The sequence below is a fragment of the Nerophis ophidion genome, linkage group LG04 (genome assembly GCF_033978795.1).
Source record: "Nerophis ophidion isolate RoL-2023_Sa linkage group LG04, RoL_Noph_v1.0, whole genome shotgun sequence".
Taxonomy (NCBI): domain Eukaryota; kingdom Metazoa; phylum Chordata; class Actinopteri; order Syngnathiformes; family Syngnathidae; genus Nerophis; species Nerophis ophidion.
Window position 1 is genome coordinate 3805571 of NC_084614.1, and position 21447 is coordinate 3827017.

The window sequence follows — 21447 nt, forward strand, 5'->3', positions numbered from 1 at the left end:
GACGGATATGACGGATATGAACAGGACCAGCAAGAGTGAGCAGCGTGTGTTTATTAAAATAAAATACTTTTCTAAACTGGAATTTTAATCGAAGCAGGAGGTAATAAAGGAAGATCTCCAGAGAGACTTTTAAAACTGAAGAAAGATAAGGAAGACTTCTATAAACAAGTTATCGATGCTTTTGATCCGAAGGAGCTGGCATGGACTATATTTATAAGTAAAGGTAAGACCATAAAAACGTTTTTTTTTTACTCAAACGTGCTTTTCATTAAGGTATCCTTACATCACACTCAAATTTTTACTGCGTGCCTTTGGTAAGTGCCAAAGTGAGAAGAGGTTTTAAAATATTTAGCGCATGCTTACTTTTACCGCGTGCCTTTTGGTAAGCGCCAAAGTGAGAAGAGGTTTTAAAATATTTAGCGCATGTTAGTGCATGCTTACTTTTACCACATGCCTTTTGGTAAGCGCAGGAGTGAGAAAAGGTTTTACATTAATTAGCGTTCCGGCAGCAATTCAAGGAAGTACGGTATTTTTGATAGGTCATGAAAAATATCAATAATGGAAGTGTTGATGTCAACACTTCCATTATTGATAGTTTTTCTGCCACGTTGTAGGCGACAAAGGTTTGTCTTGTTTTTTTTTTTTTTTTTGACAAAATAAAAATGTATCAAAATGTCCCCTGTATTGATGATGTTTGAAACAGACTAGTCGTCCTCGTGCAATACTAAGACACTCAAACACTCCAGTATCGTGTGATAACAGTCTGCTCACATGTCTGTTTAGATGGCAGCGCGATGGTGCCGCGTGACGCCCTACAACACGCCGACGAGCGCCTGCGTCGCCTGAGAGCCTCCATTTTTGATTCCCTGCAGTCTAAGTTGCACTGCAGACTTGGTGAGGGAGTGGACTCTCATGGTGAGGTTCACGGTTCACTCCTGGCTTTTTCCCTCCTCCTCCTCGACATTTTCCTCTGCACGTCACTGGTGAAGGGGGAGTGGAGCGCAGGAAGGGGCGTGTCTAATCCCTGGGTTGTATGTGTCCACCTCAGGTCAGATGGAGAGTCCCGTCTTCGCCCTGCCGCTGTTGCTGGCCAGCGACTCGTGGGCGGAGCCTCTTTTCCAGACCACCTTCCACTGGGAGTTGGAGTGTGCCCAATGCCAGACCGTCACAAGACAAAAGTCAGTCCACTTCAGGGGTTCTCGACATTTTTGGCCTCGGAGCCCGACTACTCCACTACAGGGAGGCCCGGGGCCCACTCCTATATTAGTAATCTTACTTATTTCAATCATAATAATTATATCCAACCTCACAGTTTAAATCTTTGCCAAATGATATGAGAGTAGCTTTCGCCATTCTGCCTAATGTTGTGCCCTACAAAGTGTTTACCCTGTAAGTATTGTGCTTATCAGCTGTTTGATTGTAGCGTGCGTCTTAGTTGTAGTTTTAATTACCAAATTTGGAGGTCTTGAAATCGCCGTGTAAAATTACTATTGCTAATAGTAGCTAATCTAATGTTAGTTAGCTTACAGATCGGTTACTCTTTTAAAATGTGCTAACTCTTAATTTTGATCATAATCAATATCTAACCTCCGTTTAAATCTATGTCAAATGCTTTCTCCCGGTCGAATGTATTATGTTGTGCCCTACAAAGTGTTTACACTGTAGGTTTTGTGCTTATTAACCACCAGCTGTTTGATTGTGGCGTCCGTCTTAGTTGTAGTTTTCGTTACCAAATTTGGGGGTGTTTAAAGCGCCATGTAAATTTGTTATGCTAATAGTAGCATGTCTATGGCAAATCTAATGTAAATTAGCATCCAGCGATTACTCTGGTAAAACGCGCTTACTCTTAATTATAATCATAATCAATAATTATATCTGACCTCAGTTTAAGTATTTGTCAAATGATTTGTCCATTAAGGTGAATGTCTTATGTTGTGCCCTACAAAGTGTTTACCCTGTAAGTATTGTGCTCATCAGCTGTTTGTTTGTAGCTGTTTGTTTGTAGCGTGAGTCTTAGTTGTGGTTTTAATTACCAAATTTGGAGGTCTTCAAATGGCCATGTAAAATTGCTAACGCTAATAGCCTGTCTGGCTAATCTAATGTAAATTAGCATCCAGATTAGCGCATTTTGAAAGGGTAATCTTACTCTTATTTTTAATCATAATCAATAACTATATCTAACCTCAGTTTAAGTCTTTGTCAAATGATTTGTCCATTAAGGTGAATGTCTTATGTTGTGCCCTACAAAGTGTTTACACCGTAAGTGATGTGCTTATTACCCACCAGCTGTTTTCGTTACCAAATTTGGGGGTGTTTAAAGCGCCATGTAAATTTGCTAATGCTAATAGTAGCCTGTCTATGGCAACTCTAATGTAAATTAGCTTCCAGAGATTACTCTTTCAAAACGCGCTTTTAGTTTTAATCATAATCAATAATTATATCCAACCTCAGTTTAAGTCTTTGTCAAATTATTTCTCCATTAAGGTGACTAGCTTATGTTGTGCCCTACAAAGTGTTTACACTGCAAGTGATGTGCTTATTACCCACCAGCTGTTTGATTGTAGCGTCCGTCTTCAGTGTAGTTTTCGTTACCAATTTTGGAGGTGTTGAAAGCGCCATGTAAAATTGCTAATGCTAATAGTAGCCTGTCTATGGCAAATCTAATGTAAATTGGCATCCAGAGATTACTCTTTCAAAACGCGCTTACTCTTAATTTTAGTCATAATCAATAATTATATCCCACCTCAGTTTATGTCTTTGTCAAATGCTTTCTCCATTAAGGTGAATGTCTTATGTTGTGCCCTACAAAGTGTTTACCCTGTAAGTATTGTGCTTATCAGCTCTTTGTTTGTAGCGTGAGTCTTAGTTGTAGTTTTATTAGTGCTTATTACCCACCAGCTGTTTGATTTTAGCTTCCGTCTTGGTTGTAGTTTTCGTTACCAAATTTGGAGGTGTTGAAAGCGCCATGTAAAATTGCTAATGCTAATAGTAGCCCGTCCATGGCAATCTAATGTAAATTGGCCTCAAGACAGTGGATTTTGAAAGAGTAATCTTATTCTTAATTTTAATCATACTCAATAATTATATCTAACCTCAGTTTAAATCTTTGTCAAATGCTTTCTCACTCTCGAAGGTCTTATGTTGTGCCCTAAAAGTGTTTACACTGTAAGTGTTGTGCTTATTACACACCAGCTGTTTGATTGTAACATTGTTAGTTGTGGTTTTCATTACCAAATTTTAAGGTTTTGAAAGTGCCATGTAAACTTGCTAATGCTAATATTAGCTTGTCCATGGCAAATCCAACGTAGATTACCATTAAGACTTGATTTTGAAAGACTAATCTTTACTATTTTAATCACACTCAATAATCATATCTCACCACACAGTTGAAATCCTTGTCAAATGCTTTCTCCCCGTCGAATGTCTTATGTTGTGCCCTACAACGTGTTTACACTACAAGTGTTGTGTTTATTACACAACAGCTGTTTGATTGTGACATTCATGTTGGTTGTGGATTTCATTACCAAATTTGAAGGTGTCGAAAGCGCCATGTAAACTTGCTAATGCTAAATAGTAGCCTGTCCATGGCAAATACAATTAGCCTCGAGCTAACACATTTTGAAATATTTACGTCCTGCCGTTTTTTTTTTTTCAAACAGAGTCCAGTCGGTGCGCATAAAAGTACCAAATTGGCTTCCCCACTTGAGTCATAATTTTTGCGCCGAAGAAACTCGTAAGACTTTAGCTCCAGACTTCTTCTATTTGTTTGAGATTGTCATGACTGCCCCTAAGTGGTGGAAAGGTGGATTACAGCTGAGTACCAAACTTGATGGTTAGTCCTTAGGACAGGGGTCACCAACCTTTTTGAAAGCAAGAGCTAATGCGAAGGGCTACCAGTTTGATACACACTTAAATAAATTGCCAGAAATAGCCAATTTGCTCAATTTACCTTTAATAAATAAATCTATATATATAAAAAAATGGGTATATCTGTCTGTCATGCCGTCGTACATTTTATTTCCTTTTACGGAAGTTTTTTTGTAGAGAATAAATGATGAAAAAAACACTTAATTGAACAGTTTAAAAGAGGAGAAAACACCCAAAAAATGATAATTGAATTTTGAAACATAGTTTATCTTCAATTTCGACTCTTTAAAATTCAGAATTCAACCAAAAAAAAATTAATAGAAAAACTAGCTAATTTGAATCTTTTTGAAAAAAATTTAAAATAATTTATGGAACATCATTAATAATTTTACCTGATCAAGATTAATTTTAGAATTTTGATGACATCTTTTAAATGTGTTAAAATCCAATCTGCACTGTTAGAATATATAACAAATTCTAGATTTTCCAGAACAAAAATTTAAAAGACTTTGAAATACGATTTAAATTAGATTCTACAGATTTTCTAGATTTGCCAGAATAATATTTTAGAATTCTAATCATAATAATTTTGAAGAAATATTTCACAAATATTCTTCGTCAAAAAAACAGAAGCTAAAATGAAGAATTAAATAAAAATTTATTATTCTTTACAATAAAAAAAAAAAAATACTTGAACATTGAGAGAGAGAACAAAATAAACAATACTTTTTGGTGGAAAATAAGCGCCCCCCGCGACCCCGAAAGGGAATAAGCGGTAGAAAATGGATCTATGGAATATTGCATATTGTGTGTGTTCCTATATAGATAGAGAGAGAGAGAGAGAGGGAACGAAATAATGCTTTTTTGTGTAAAATATTGCATGTTGTGTGTGTTTAGCATTAAAAAAAACAAATTTTCTTACAAAACAGCATAAAAAAACATTAAAAACTTATAATCGATGCAAAGACTGAAACTGGAGATTTTAGTGTTTAAAGTTAAAAAAAATAAATAAATAAAATAAAAAAAAATGACTTTTTTTGAACACTTACTTTAGTGGGATTTTTTTTATACTGTCATTGTTGTTAATGAATCAAAATCAATGTTGTTATGAATTTTGGACTTATTAAAAATCCTGAAATCGAGCTAGAGATTATAGTGTTTAAAGTAAAATGAAAATAAAAAAAATATTTTTAACACTTTTTAGTGAATTTTACTGGGATTATCTTTTAAACAATGAATCAAAATCAATGTCATGAATGTTGAATGCGTCCCACCTTCGTTTAAAATTCACTGAGATAATGACTTTCACTATGTCAAGCGCTTTGAGTCACTAGAGAAAAGCGCTATATAAATGTAGTCCACTTGACTCACCTTATTTAAATTGTCAGGAAAGAAGAGGAAGGAATTTAAAATGACAAATGGGTTGTACTTGTATAGCGCTTTTCTACCTTCAAGGTACTCAAAGCGCTTTGAGACTACTTCCACATTTACCCATTCACACACTGATGGAGGGAGCTGCCATGCAAGGCGCCAACTAGCACCCATCAGGAGCAAGGGTGAAGTGTCTTGCTCAGGACACAACGGACGTGACGGGTTTGGTTCTAGGTGGGATTTGAACCAGTGACCCTCGGGTTGCGCACGGCCACTGCGCCACGCCGTGTTTAAAAATCCTAAAATAATTTTTAAGGTTGTATTGTTTCTCTAAAATTGTCTTTCTGAAAGTTATAAGAAGCAAAGTAAAAAAAATAAATTAATTTATTTAAACAAGTGAAGACCAAGTCTTTCAAATTTTCTTGGATTTTCAAATTCTATTGAGTTTTGTCTCTCTTAGAATTAAAATTGTTGAGCAAAGCGAGACCAGCTTGCTAGTAAATAAATACAATTTAAAAAATCGAGGCAGCTCACTGGTAAGTGCTGCTATTTGAGCTATTTTCAGAACAGGCCAGCGGGCGACTCATCTGGTCCTTACGGGCGACCTGGTGACCCCTGCCTTAGGACACGTCGTCTGATTTGCATAATTGGCCATTACACATGTGCGATTGTGATGCACAGTCAATTGAACGCATTTCCACTTTCACCAGAGTCACGAAGACGCTCGCCACCTTCACCAACATCCTGCCCGACTGGCACCCGCTCCACGCCAGCCACTTGGCGCCGTGCAACGTGTGCCAGGCCAAGAACCAGAGGCGGAGCATGAGGCTGGAGAGGTGAGTGACACCTGTCAGGTGCCCAGGTGACGCCCCCCCCCCCGTCCCGTCTGAGCCGCTCTGTCTCTCCCCTCCTCCCCCACACAGTTTGTCTGCGGTGTTGGCGCTGCACTTTGTGGAGGGTCTGGCCCACAGCGACGTCACCCAGCTGGCCTTCACCTTCAAGGGGCGGAGCCACGCGGTCACCGCGCTGGTGCAGTACGACCAGCACGCCAAGCACTTTGTCTCCTGGACGCGCAGGCCTGACGGTAGGTGGCGCTCTTCTTGCCTTTTATGGAGCATTCAATGCATCAGAAGGGTCCAAAGTGGCCTTCGTTGGCATTCTATTGTGATTTTTTTATATTAGCATGTTAGATTTATTTTATTGTATTTTTTAGCTCATTTTGCAGGTATACACCTCCAGCGTAATATTTTTGGATAGCATGATAGCCATTAGCATGCTATGGGTTTTTTTTTTAGCCAATTGCATACACCTCAGTCATATTTTGGTACTTAATGTATGTCACACTTAGCATTTTAACATGCTAATGTTAGTATGTTAAGTTTTTTTTTTGCAATTTTTGCAGGTATAAAACTTCAGCTTCCAATATTTTAGATAGCATGCTAAGGTTTGTATGTTAGCTAATTGCATACACCTCAGTCGTATTTTGCTACTTGACGCATGTTACTGTTGGCTTTTTAGCATGATAATGTTAGTACATAAGATTTTTTTTTTTTAATTTGGGAGTTCTAAACCTTCAGCATGGAATATTTTAGATAGCATGATACCCATTAGCATGCTAGCTTTTTTTTAGCTAATTACATACACCTCAGTCATATTTTGGTACTTAATGTATGTCACACTTAGCATTTTAACATGCTAACGTTAGTATGTTAGTTTTTTTTTGCAATTTTTGCAGGTATAAAACTTCAGCTTCCAATATTTTAGATAGCATGATACGCATTAGCATGCTAAGGTTTGTATGTTAGCTAATTGCATACACCTCAGTCATATTTTGGTACTTAATGTATGTCACATTTGGCATTTTAGCATGCTAACGTTAGTATGTTGGTTTTTTTTTGCAATTTTTGCAGGTATAAAACTTCAGCTTCCAATATTTTAGATAGCATGTTACGCATTAGCATGCTAAGGTTTGTATGTTAGCTAATTGCATACACCTCGGTCATATTTTGCTACTTGACGCATGTTACTGTTGGCATTTTAGCATGCTAATGTTAGTATGTTAGTTTTTTTTTGCAATTTTTGCAGGTATAAAACTTTGTCTAATATTTTAAATAGCATTATACGCATTAGCATGCTAAGGTTTGTATACTAGCTAATTGCATACACCTCAGTCATATTTTGCTACTTACGTATGTTACTGTTTGCATTTTAGCATGCTAATGTTAGTATACTAGTTTTTTTTGAAAATTTTGCAGTTATAAACCTTCAGCACGGAATATTTTAGATAGCATGATACCCATTAGCATGCTAAGGTTAGTATCCCAGCCTTTTTTTTAGCTAATTGCATACACCTCAGTCATATTTTGTTACTTAATGTATGTCACACTTGGCATTTTAACATGCTAACGTTAGTATATTAGTTTTTTTTTGCAATTTTTGCAGGTATAAAACTTCAGCGTCTAATATTTTAGATAGCATGCTAAGGTTTGTATGCTAACGTTAGTATGTTAGTTTTTTTTGCAATTTTTGCAGGTATAAAACTTCAGCGTCTAATATTTTAGATAGCATGATACGCATTAGCATGCTAAAGTTTGTATGCTAGCTAATTGCATACACCACAGTCATATTTTGCTACATGACGCATGTTACTGTTGGCATTTTAGCATGCTAATGTTAGTATGCTTTTTTTTTTTAGAACAGTTTGGAGGTATAAACTCCAGAGTCTAATATTTTAGATAGCATGATACCCATTAGCATGCTATGGTTCATATGCTTGCTTTTTTTTGCAGCAAATTGGATTCACCTCAGTCATATTTTGGTACTTGACGCATGTTACTGTTGGCTTTTTAGCATGCTAGTTTTTCTTAGCTTATTTTTCAGATATAAGCCTTTAGCATCGAATATTGTAGCTAGCATGATACCCGGTAACATGCTAGCTTATTTTTTATTTGCCAATTTCATACACCTCAGCTGTTTTTTGGTACTTGATGCATGTTACACTTGGCATTTTATCATGCTAACATTAGTATGCTAGTATTTTTTGGCTAACTTTGCAGGTATACACCTCCAGAGTCTTATATTTCAGATAGCATGATACCCATTATCATGCTATGTTTTTTATTCTAGCTTTTTTTTAAGCTAATTGCATATACCTCAGTCATATTTTGCTACTTGACGCACGTTACAGTTAGCATTTTAGCGTTAGCATGCTGATGTTAGTGTTTCCAGCTAATGTTGTAGGGTCGCATCTCTATTTTGGTGTTAATGGTTGGTAGGCTAGCATTTTCAACAAGTTTATCAGAGTAATATATTTTGGTACTTGATGCACGTTAGTTTGCATTTTAGTGTTTGCAACTAATTTAGCAAGTGTATATTTTGGTATGTCACTAATGCCAACTGTTAGCATGCTACCTTTTTCTTTTTAGCTTTTTTTTGCTTGTATATTTTTTTTTTAACTTGACGCTATCGGGCCAAAGAAATTGCATTTTCAGTTGTCGGTTTGGGCATCCCCGCTGTACAGGGTTTAAGACTTGTTTCCATGGCAACCGTGTTGCGACGCACTCAATCAGGGCCGCTTCTTTGCAGGTTCCTGGCTGGAGTCGGACGACCTGAAGCATCCGCACTGCGGCGTTCACCCCGCGCTCCGTGTTCCCGCTCAGGAGATCCACATGGTCTTCTGGGAGGCGGCGGTGGACCACCCGGAGCCCGCCCCCTGTTCCCCGTCCAGCACGTCGCTGATGTCCCCGCCCCCTGACCAGGTTTCGGACGTGGTGGAGCTGGCCATGGACTCCACCACGCTGCTGGACACCTGTGAGGGTCAGTGCGAGGATGAGATCACGCTCATGCTGACGAAGGTCAACGAGGATCCGGGGACCGATCCTCTAGCTGTGGAGCCGGCGCCAGATAGCTCCTCCCTCTTATCGGAGGAAGCAGCGCCTCAGAGCGTGGCCGCCGCTCAACCTTCTCCCGAGAAAGCCCCCAAACGAAGCCGGCGAGTCCTCAAACAGGAAGTTCTTGTATCCCCACCCTCACAGGAAGTGAACGCCGCCACTACACCGGAGCAGAGGGCGTCGCCGGTCTGGTCCAGCGAGAACAGGACGCCATCTTGGCGGCAGGATCCTCGCTCGTCGCTGCTGTCCCCGCCCCCTGACCAGGTGTCGGACGTGGTGGAGCTGGCCATGGGCTCCACCACGCTGCTGGACACCTGCGAGGATGAGATCACGCTCACACTGACTGAGGTCAACGAGGATCCGGAGACCGATCCTCCAGCTGTGGAGCCGGCGCCAGATAGCTCCTCCCTCTTATCGGAGGAAGCGGCGCCTCAGAGCGCGGCCGCCGCTCAACCTTCTCCTGAGAAAGCCCCTAAAAGAAGCCGGAGAGTCCTCAAACAGGAAGTTCCTGTATCCCCACCCTCACAGGAAGTGAACGCCGCCACTACACCGGAGCAGAGGGCGTCGCCAGTCTGGTCCAGCGAGAGCAGGGCGCCATCTTGGCGGCAGGATCCTCGCTCCTCGCTGCTGTCCCCGCCCCCTGACCAGGTGTCGGACATGGTGGAGCTAGCCATGGGCTCCACCACGCTGCTGGACACCTGCGAGGATGAGATCACGCTCACGCTGACGGAGGTCAACGAGGATCCGGAGACCGATCCTCCAGCTGTGGACCCGGCGCCAGATAGCTCCTCCCTCTTATCGGAGGAAGCGGCGCCTCAGAGCGCGGCCGCCGCTCAACCTTCTCCTGAGAAAGCCCCTAAAAGAAGCCGGAGAGTCCTCAAACAGGAAGTTTCTGTATCCCCACCCTCACAGGAAGTGAACGCCGCCACTACACCGGAGCAGAGGGCGTCGCCAGTCTGGTCCAGCGAGAGCAGGGCGCCATCTTGGCGGCAGGATCCTCGCTCCTCGCTGCTGTCCCCGCCCCCTGACCAGGTATCGGACATGGTGGAGCTAGCCATGGGCTCCACCACGCTGCTGGACACCTGCGAGGATGAGATCACGCTCACGCTGACGGAGGTCAACGAGGATCCGGAGACCGATCCTCCAGCTGTGGACCCGGCGCCAGATAGCTCCTCCCTCTTATCGGAGGAAGCGGCGCCTAAGAGCGTGGCCGCCGCTCAACCTTCTCCTGAGAAAGCCCCCAAAAGAAGCCGGAGAATCCTCAAACAGGAAGTTCCTGTATCCCCACCCTCACAGGAAGTGAACGCCGCCCCTGCACCGGAGCAGAGGGCGTCTTGGCGGCAGGATCCTCGCTGCTCCTACCTGCTCAGCAAACACTTCAACCCGACCACTCGCCTCCAACACAGGCCTCAGGCTCCGCCCCCTGTCCAGAAATTGCCGCTGTGCACCCAGGACAGCGGCGACCTCCTGTTGAAGGCCGCCGAGAGGTTCAGTGCGTTCGGGATGCACGCTCAAGCTCAAGCTCCGCCCCTCCCGCCCGCGCCGAGCCTTCACAAAGACCACCAGAAGTTTCCCGTGGACACGGAGACGCTGCGCTACCTACTCTGCAAGAAGCTGAAGGCCAAGAAGAAGAAGCTGGCCAAGCTCGACCGGGCGCTGAGTCGCCAGGGCGCCGCCCGGCTCCTGCCCGACAGCACCCGCCTCTGCTCGCCCGGCGCCGGCGCCGTCACCTCCAGCACCTACGACGACAACAGCCTCCTCTCCGAGCTGCTCTCGCCGCACAACCTGTCGCCCGACAGCTCGGGCTTCCTCCCCGCGCTCGCCGGACCCCACGACGGCGGCGGGGAGCCCGCAGACGTGGCTTCTCACCAAGAAAACTTCCTGGACGACTTCCTGGCGTCGTCCGCCCAACCGACGCCCCTGGAGGCGGAGGTGCTGCACGACCTGGAGCTCTTCTGGTGACAAGGGTAGCCTAGCAACCACACCCTGCTCGCTCATTGGACGGTGCTTTTGTTGTGAGCAAAGTGCTACCTGTGGCACAATTGTTAGCATTTAATATTAGCATGCTAGCTTTTTCACCCATTTTGCACTTCCGCGTCAAATATTTTGTTACTTGACGAATGACACCTGTTAGCATGCTAACGTTAGTGTTTCCAGCTAATTTTGTAGGGTGGCACCTCAGTCCTATTTTGGTGCTAATGTTAGCGCGCTAGCATTAATTTTGGAGGGTTACACCTCAGTCTTATTTTAGTGTTAACGTTAGCACGCTAACATTAGTGTTTTAGCTAATTTCCTCTTGTCTTATTTTGGTGTTAATTTTAGCACGCTAACGTTAGTGTTTTCAGCTAATTCTGTAAGGTGACACCTCAGTCCTATTCTAGTGTTAATGTTAGCATGCTAACATTAGTGTTTCCAGCTAATTTTGTTGGGTTGCACCTCACTCCTATTTTGGTGCTAATGTTAGCGCGCTAACATTAATTTTGTAGGGTTACACCTCAGTCCTATTTTAGTGTTCATGTTAGCATGTTAACATTAGTGTTTTCAGCTAATTTCCTCTGTCCTATTTTGGTGTTAATGTTAGCACGCTAACGTTAGTGTTTTCAGCTAATTCTGTAAGGTGACACCTCAGTCCTATACTAGTGTTTATGTTAGCATGCTTACATTAGTGTTTCCAGCTAATTTTGTTGGGTTGCACCTCACTCCTATTTTGGTGCTAATGTTAGCGCGCTAACATTAATTTTGTAGGGTAACAGCTCAGTCCTATTTTATTGTTAATGTTAGCACGTTAACATTAGTATTTTCGGCTAATTTCCTCTGTCCTATTTTGGTGTTACTGTTAGCACGCTAATGTTAGTGTGTCCAGCTAATTTTGTAGAGTGACACCTCAGTCCTATTTTAGTGTTAATGTTAGCAGGCTAATGTTAGTATTTCCAGCGAATTTTGTAGGGTTGCACCTCAGTCCTATTTTGGTGCTAACGTTAGCACGCTAATGTTAGTGTCTCCAGCTAATTTTGTAGGGTGACACCTCAGTCCTATTTTGGTGCTAATGTTAGCACGCTAACATTAGTATTTTCGGCTAATTTCCTCTGCCGTTTTTTGGTGTTAATGTTAGCACGCTAACATTAGTGTTTCCAGCTAACTTTGTAGGGTGACACTTCTATTTTGGTGTCAATGTTAGCAGGCTAGCATTTTCAACAAGTTTATCAAAGTAATATATTTTGGCACTTGACGCACATCAGTTAGCATTTTAGGGTTTGTAACTAATTTAGCAAGTCTATGTTTTGGTACGTCGCTAATGCTAACTTTAAGCACGCTTTTGTTAGCACAGTGCTGCAGTTGTTAATATGTTAGCGTAGTACCGTTGGCGTTCTAGCTTCTTTCGCTCATATTTTTGTTACCAGACGCTATCTGGCCAGCGTGCGAACTGTTAGTATTTCAGTTTAGTTTTTTCGGCACTCGCAGACTGTTTCGACTGAAATTTGTAGTTCTCTGGGGGAAAAATAAAGTATGTTTTGCAGGTTTTGAACCAAAATGGCCCTCAGTTGTAAAAATTTGGGCTAGCTCCACTTAAGTTGACAGGAAGTTGGGTTGCGTACTTCCTTTTTTTGTAGAGGTGCACAACATTTTCTTATTTACTCGAAAATGTCACCAGCCAATTTTGTTTTTGCACTTAACTTACTGGAAATCTAGGCGCCGTCATCTAGGCAGGTCTAAAGGTTATGCTAACAGTGCTAACAATGCTAACTGACTCGTAATGAAAGCACGCTTCTCCACTCACCTTGCAAACAACCGGAGTACATTTTGATTGACAAGGAATAAAAGTTGTGCTACTGGGAGCGACGCTCCATAACGTAACTACATTTTGCAGTTGTGGTAGCGTCGCTCATAGTTTTTCAACCAGCAGTGTTGTTGTTGGAGAAGAAACTTTAAGTTGTCAACTTTGTACTTTCTTCCTCAACGTGTAAATAGATGCTGCTTTTACATAGGGGTGGGCCAAAGAAAAGGCAAGCTAAAAGAAATACAAAGAGCGGGGTGCTAAATGACATTTAGAAGTAATGGACCCTTTTGGGTCCTTGACTTTAAAATATACTTCCAGTGATAAAGTACTTTATCTTCATTCAGACAGAAAAAAATACACATACTTTAATATGATCTAATAATGCAAAAATATATTTTTAAACAATAAAAATACATCATTTAATATCTGTTGGACTTATTTCAACCATGTAATAGTACTTTGTAAAAAATAAAAAATAAATTCCACCTATTTCACCAAAATTTTACCGTTTATTTACAGTAATATATTGTGAAAACAGCTTAAAAAAAAAACTAGCATACAAACATGAACATGCTGAGATGCATACCTGCTAACTTAACTAAAAACACCTTTTACGATTAAAAACTAAACAAAAATGGCAGCTCAGTCGCCAGATTTTTACCCCCCCAAAAACTATTATTGTTTTTCCTTTACAGTACTATACTGGAAAAACAACTGGAAAAAAAACAAAACTAGCATACAAACATGAACATGCTGAGATGCATACCTGCTAACTTAACTAAAAACACCTTTTATGTTAAACAACAAAAATGGCCGGATTTTACCCCCGAAAAAATAGTACTGCCGTTTTTAATTTTTAGTAATATACTGTAAAAAACACACACCCAAAAAAACTAGCATACAAACGTGAAAATGCTGAGATGCATACCTGCTAACTTAACTAAAAACACCTTTTACGATAAAAACTAAACAAAAATGGCAGCTCAGCTGCCAGAATTTTACCTCCAAAAAACTAGTTTTTTCTATACTGTAATATACTGTTAAAACAGCTAAAAATCTAAACTAGCATACAAACATGAACATGCTGAGATGCATACCTGCTAACTTAACTAAAAACACCTTTTACGTTAAACAACAAAAATGGACGGATTTTATCCCCCCAAAAATAGTACCGTTTTAAATTTTTAGTAATATACTGTAAAAAACACACACCAAAAAAAACTAGCATACAAACGTGAACATGCTGAGATGCATACCTGCTAACTTAACTAAAAACACATATTACGATAAAAACTAAACAAAAATGGCAGCTCAGCTGCCAGAATTTTACCTCCAAAAAACAAGTTTTTTCTATCCAATAATATACTGTAAAAACAGCTAAAAAACCAAACTAGCATACAAACATGAACATGCTGAGATGCATACCTGCTAACTTAACTAAAAACACATTTTATGGTAAAAACAACAAACAAAAATGGCAGCTCAGTCACAAAAATTTTACCGTTAAAAAAAAACAGTTGTACTGTTTTTCCTTTACAGTAATGTACTGTAAAAACAGCTCAAAGAAAACTAGCACACAAACGTGAACAGGCTGAGATGCATACCTGCTAACTTAATTAAAAACACCTTTTTATGGTAAAAACAACAAAAATGGCAGAATTTTACCCCCAAAAAACTAGTTTTTTCTATACAATAATATACTGTAAAAAAAAAAAAAGTAGCAAACAAACATGAACATGAAAAAAGGTATCATTCATCAAGTAACAAAATATTTCACATAGCTGCTGACTTAACTACAAACTCATTTTACAGTAAAAAAAAGGCAGCTCAGTCGCCAGAATTTTACTGCAAAATGTTGTTTAAAAATCTACAGGTTTTTTTTGGGTTTTGTTTACAGTGCATATGAAATTGTTAATAATCCAATATATTATTTATACATTTTTCTTCGTACAAGTGGGCCCCCGGGGGCTGCCATGTGGCCCTCCAATAAAAAAGCACTTTGACAGGATACATTTTTACGTTTGTTTCATTCCAATGATTGATTTCCCCTCTCGTCTTGCACTCGCTACTAAAATAAAAGCTTCCACTTTGTGTTCTTTACAATAAACATCAGAATCATGTCTCTTTGTACACAAAGTTGATATTTGTGTACACATGTGACCAAAAGAAGCATTTGATACAAGATTGGTTTGAAAATCCATGTTTGGGTCGGTCATCTTAGACTTCCTCAAAGTCTGGAAACAACCTGGTCCTGAACGTGGGCAAGACCAAGGAGATCATGGTCGACTTCAGGAGGCACCAGTCCAGCACAGCAGGGGAGACGGTAAGCAGCACCAAGTTCCTGGCGGTGCAGATAACTGACAATAGGACCTGCTTCCTACACACACAGGCCCTGTAGAGACCAACTGCATCTCTGCCTGGACTGGAGCCTGCAGTGCCTCAGTCTGGAAGTCTGTCAGCTTCAAACACTGATGACATCTATGAAACAGACCAGAAGCAAGGAATCATGGAGAGACAGAGTTCGATTTAGCTCACGAGGAGAACGCATGGAGCTGCACACTTAGTCGAGGTTTCGTCCTACGCTCTAATGTTCAGCTCCTGCGTCCCTCTATTTATTCAGGAGTTCCCCAATGGGGCCGCCCCTAGTGAAGTGAAGTGAATTATACTTATATAGCGCTTTTCTCTAGTGACTCAAAGCGCGCTTACATAGTGAAACCCAATAAGTTACATTTAAACCAGTGTGTGTGGCACTGGGAGTAGGTGGGTATAGTGTCTTGCCCAAAGACACAACGGCAGTGACTAGGATGGCGGAAGTGGGAATCGAACCTGCAGCCCTTTAAGTTGCTGGCACGGCCACTCTACCAACCGAGCTATGCTGCCCCTAGAAGGAGTGGTCACATATATCATGCAAAGCAGGTCCAGTACGCACAATACGTGACGGAATTTGCTGGGGGGGGGCCTTGTGATTTCGCCTTATCTCTACTTGATCTGCGTGCTGTCGTCTTATCTGCATTGAAGTCCTTGGCTGTTGGCGGCCTAAAACAAAGATCACATCTGCGAGGCAAGAAGTTTTGTCCTTGCACAGATAGAAAACATGCAGCTTGAGTATAATAGCTAATAACTATCGCAACAGACTTCAACCATACTAAAGTTGTGTGATATCATCCATCCCATCCATTTGCTACTGCTTGTTCCCTTTTAGGGTCGCTGGCGGCGCTGGCGCCTATCTCAGCTACAATCGGGCGGAAGGCAGGGTACATCCTGGACAAGTCGCCACCTCATCGCAGGGGCAACACAGACAGACAACATTCACACTCCCACACTAGGGACCATTTAGTGTTCAGGAATGTGATTTTTCCGTCTAAAGTCGGAATTCCACATTTCAGGCTGTGGAAACACTCCCCGCCCACACTACTCGGTGCCTCGTCTGACCTGCTGTGACGTAGATTACCATAGTAACTAGTAGGGTTTTACGGTATACGGGTATTCGTATAGTACCAAGGTACTAATGAATCATATTCGGTACCATACCCTAAGACAAAGGTAGGGAACCTGTGGCTCAAGAGCCAGATGTGGCTCAAGAGCCAGATGTGGCTCTTTTGATGACTGCATCTGGCTCTCCGATAAAGCTTAGCTGACATTGCTTAACACGGTAAGTCATGAATAATAATAATAAAATATTGGGGCGACTTATCCAGGGTGTACCCCTTGAATTGTCGCCGGGGCGCTTATTAATTTGAAACCTCTTCTCACTCCGGTGTTTACCAAAGGCATGCTGTAAATTTAGGCCCGCGCTTATAAATTTGAGTGTGATGTAAGGATACCATCATCAAAAGCACATTTATTTAAAAAAAACGTTATTATGGTCTTACCTTTACTTATAAATGAAGTCCATGCGCAGCTCCTTCTGATCAAAAGCATCGATAACTTGTTTATAGAAGTCTTCCTTATCTTTCTTCAGTTTTAAAAGTCTCTCTGTCTCGATGGAGATCTTCCTTTATTACTTCCTGCTTTGATTGAAAGTCCAGTTTAGAAAATTGTTTTATTTTAGATATGTAATCTTCCATGTTAAAAGTACAAGCGAGAGGAAAAAATAAACAATCGCTGCTTGTTGTCACTTCTTCTGCAGCAGAGTAGTCGCAAGAAGGATCACTAGCGCCCTCTACCACCAGGAGGCGGGAGTCATTTAATGACTCATATTTGACACACGCAGCTACGGTACATTAATAAAACATAGCTGCTTACTGTTCTTTTTAGCACATTCAATACCTTGGACCTTAAATCCTACTGAATAGCTCTTAATCGTCTTCCCTTTATGCGATTTCAAATGATTGAAATCAGCCTCGTCCATTTTGAAAATGATGACAGGTGAAGTGTCACTCGTGACGTGACGAGTTTGACCCTGTGGAAATTCTAGGCATATGCTAATTATTTGGCCAAACGAGTTCGACCCGGCGGAAATTCTAGATATGCGTTAATAAAAATAATATTTTGCGAAACAAGTTTGACCCGGCGTTAATCCTGAGCTAGCGATAATGCTAAACATGCGGTAGTTATTTTGTGAAACGAGTTTGACCCGGCAGTAATTCTAGGCAGGTGCATACTATATACCCGGCGGCAATTCAAGGAAATACGGTGTTTTATTTATTATTGGGTAGCCTCAGAAAAACAATGTCGTTCAAAAGAATAAGAGAGTCATTACACTCAAAATGTTGGTCTTACTTAAAAATGCACACATTTAGTTGTATTCAGTGTTAAAAAATATTATATGGCTCTCACAGAAATACATTTTATGATATTCGGCTTTCATAGCTATCTCAGCTAAAAAAGTTCCTGTCCCCTGCCCTAAGATTTTTTGTTAAAATAAAGCCAATAATGGAATTTTTTTCTGGTACACTTTATGTAGAAAAGTACCAAAAAGCATCAAAATAATATTGGTATCAGGCATACTTGCCAACCTTGAGACCTCTGATTTGACCTCTGAGGTGGGGACGTGCTTAAGAGTCAAGTATTTCATATATATACTGTATATATATATATATATATATATATAAGAAATACTTGACTTTCAGTGAATTCTAGCTATTTATATTTATTTATTTTATTATATATATATAAAAATAAAAGAAATACTTGAATTTCAGTGTTCATTTATTTACACATAACACACATCTACTCATTGTTGAGTTAAGGGTTGAATTGTCCATCCTTGTTCTATTCTCTCTCACTATTTTTCTAACCATATGCATGTGCACTAGATGGCAGTATTGTCCTGTTTAAGAGTGTCACATCATTGCTGTGTACGGCAGACAAACTGCTTTACGGTTGACGAAAATGGGACTGCTGTTGTTGTGTGTTGTTACCGCGCCGGGAGGACGTTAATGAAACTGCCTAACATTAAACCCACATAAGAAACCAAGAAGTCGCCCTCGATCATTCTACAGTTATAACGTCATTGGGCAGACACGCTGTTTATATCGTAGGAAAGCGGATGTGAAAACAGGCTGTCCTCACTCATGTCCGCCTAAATTTCGGGAGATTCTCGGGTGAAAATTTGTCCCGGGAGGTTTTCAGGCCAGGTGCTGAATTTCGGGAGAATCCGGGAGGGTTGGCAAGTATGTATCAGTTTCAGGACAACACTAGTCACTAAAATATCATGCAAAAGTGCAGATTCCAACCATTGAAATACTTTGTACAGTCACTAGAAAAGATGAATGCACATCATAATGGCAGCTACTTTTTCCATCTTAAACAACTACAAATCATTATTTTGGAGTGTCCGGCGGGCCAGATTAGAAAGCTTAACGGGCCGCATGTGGCCTTAATTTGCCCAGGTCTGTTTTAGTCTGTACCCTAAAGTTGAAATTAGAATGACAGTGTAACAAACAGTTCAGGGTGTCCCAAGTTAACAGAGAGTGTGAGGTAAGGAGGAGGAGTTTTGTCCTTCCAGAGTTGCCGTAGGGCTGTGACGTAGGTGGTGTGGTTGTGGAAAGAGACTAAGAAGTTCACATTAAAGAAGCGGTGGATACTGGACCTACTCTAATGTCTCCCGTTTAATATTTTATTATAAAAATACTTTATTATAACAATTTTTTTTTATAATACCTACTCTAATGCCTCCCGTTTAATATTTTATTATAAAAAATATTTTATTATAACAATTTTTTTTTTATAATACCTACTCTAATGTCTCCCGTTTATTATTTTATTATAAAAAATATATTATTGGAACAAATACTTTTTTTTACAATACCTACTCTGTCTCCCGTTTATTATTTTATTATAAAAAATATTTTATTATAACAAATATTTTTTTTTATAAAATAATAATCGGGAGACATTAGAGTAGGTCCGGTAGCATATAAGAAATATTTTATTATGAAAATTATTTGATTATAAAACATATTTTATTATAAAAATTATTTTATTATAAAAATTAATTTTTTCCAAAATAATAAACAGGAGACATTAGAGAAGTTCCGGTAGCATATAAAAATTATTTGATTATAAAAGAATAAACAGGAGATCTTAGAGTAGGTCCGGTAAAATATAAAAATCATTTTATTATTAAAATAATTTTTTATAGAAAAAAATTGTTTTTATCAAATAATAAACGGGAGACATTAGAGTAGGTCCGGTAGCATATAAAAAATATTTTATTATAAAAATTATTTTATTATAAAAAATATTTTTTTTATAAAATAATAAACGGGAGACATTAGAGTAGGTCCGGTAGCATATACAAAATATTTTATTATAAAAATTATTTTATTATAAAAAATATTTTTTCTTATAAAATAATAAACAGGAGACAGAGTAGGTCCGGTAGCATATTAATAATTATTTTATTATAAAATTATTTTATTATAAAAAATATTTTATTATGAAATAATAAACGGGAGACATTAGAGTAGGTCCGATAGCATATAAAAATTATTTTATTATAAAAATAATTTTTTATCAAATAATAAACAGGAGACAGAGTAGGTCCGGTAGCATATAAAAAATATTTTATTATAAAAATGATTTTATTATAAAAAATATTTTTTTATAAAATAATAAACGGGAGACATTAGAGTAGGTCAGGTAGCATATAAAAAATATTTTATTATAAAAATGATTTTATTATAAAAAATATTTTTTTATAAAATAATAAACGGGAGACATTAGAGTAGGTCAGGTAGCATATAAAAATTATTTTATTAAGAAAAAAATGTTTTTATATAAAATAATAAGCGAGAGACATTAGAGTAGGTCCGGTAGTATATAAAAATTATTTTATTATAAAATAATAAACGGGAAGACATTGGAGTAGGTCAGGTAGCATATACAAATTATTTTATTAATAAAATAAGCGGTAGGAAATGGATGGATGGATGTATTATATATAGACACATTTCAACTCTGGGGTTGAGCTGTTTTGTCTTGCTATTTTATCATAAAAAAATATTTTATTATAAACAATTATTTTTTTTATAAAATAATAAATGGGAGACATTAGAGTAGGTCCGGTAGCATATAAAAATTATTTTATTATGTTTTTTTTTTTTTTTATGATAAACGGGAGACATTAGAGTAGGTCCAGTAGCATATAAAAAATGTTTTATTATTAAAATATTTTTTTTTATAAAATAATAAACGGGAGACACTAGAGTAGGTCTGGTAGCATATAAAAATTATTTGATTATAAAATAATGAACGGGAAGACATTGGAGTAGGTCAGGTAGCATATAAAAATATTTTTAATTATAAAAATTATTTTATTAATAATATATCATATATAGATATATTTCAACTCTGGGGTTGAGCTGTTTTGTCTTGCTATTTTATTATAAAAATGATTTTATTATAAACAATTATTTTTTTAATAAAATAATAAATGGGAGACATTAGAGTAGGTCCGGTAGCATATAAAAATTATTTTATTATAAAAATTGTTTTTTTATAAAATGATAAACGGGAGACATTAGAGTAGGTCCAGTAGCATATAAAAATTATTTTATTATAAAAAATTATTTTATTATAAAAACAATATTTTTTATAAAATAATAAACGGGAGACATTAGAGTAGGTCCGGTAGCATATAAAAAATATTGTATTAATAATATATCATACATAGATATATCTCAACTCTGGGGTTGAGCTGTTTTATCTTGCTGGGATGTGGCTTCCGATCCGAGGACCTCGTTGCGGCGAGTGAAGCCCACTGAGCCGGTCAAAAAAAGGAAGTTCCCATACCGGGAGTCGAACCCGGGCCGCCTGGGTGAAAACCAGGAATCCTAACCGCTAGACCATATGGGACATATACGACGGCTGGGAATTATCGTGTATAAGAAGGTACGTATAATATGTGTAATAATGATATCGCACTTTTTTTTATTTATATTTATTGTATCTCTCGTTGAAACTTAAACTTAGTATTTTTGTTTTTAGGGTTAATATTTATTGTTGAAAATTGTTACGGTTGTGAATTTAAGTTACATTTTTTTTTTTTATGAATAAGACACATTTCCTTTGTTTATAAAAGGGCTATGTATTTCC

General features: G+C 39.0%; 1 protein-coding gene and 1 non-coding gene across 5 annotated transcripts in view; one reads left to right on the forward strand and one right to left on the reverse strand.

Moving 5' to 3' along the window:
* The window catches only part of uspl1 (ubiquitin specific peptidase like 1), a 29657-nt gene extending 14743 nt beyond the window's left edge, over positions 1 to 14914 (forward strand). For 3 of the 4 annotated variants that reach the window (XM_061896774.1, XM_061896776.1, XM_061896775.1), the window contains 5 exons: positions 784 to 915; positions 1049 to 1178; positions 5949 to 6074; positions 6162 to 6322; positions 8824 to 14914. In XM_061896774.1, the coding sequence (XP_061752758.1) occupies positions 784 to 915; positions 1049 to 1178; positions 5949 to 6074; positions 6162 to 6322; positions 8824 to 11090 (2816 nt within the window). In that variant the 3' untranslated portion in view covers positions 11091 to 14914. The remainder of the gene's footprint in view (positions 1 to 783; positions 916 to 1048; positions 1179 to 5948; positions 6075 to 6161; positions 6323 to 8823) is intronic. The other variant, XM_061896777.1, reaches the window with a different exon arrangement.
* Positions 14915 to 21135: 6221 nt separating this feature from the next.
* On the reverse strand, positions 21136 to 21207 carry trnae-uuc (transfer RNA glutamic acid (anticodon UUC)). The gene has a single exon. It is a non-coding gene; the product is annotated as a tRNA-Glu (tRNA).
* Between the last annotated feature and the right edge of the window lie 240 nt (positions 21208 to 21447).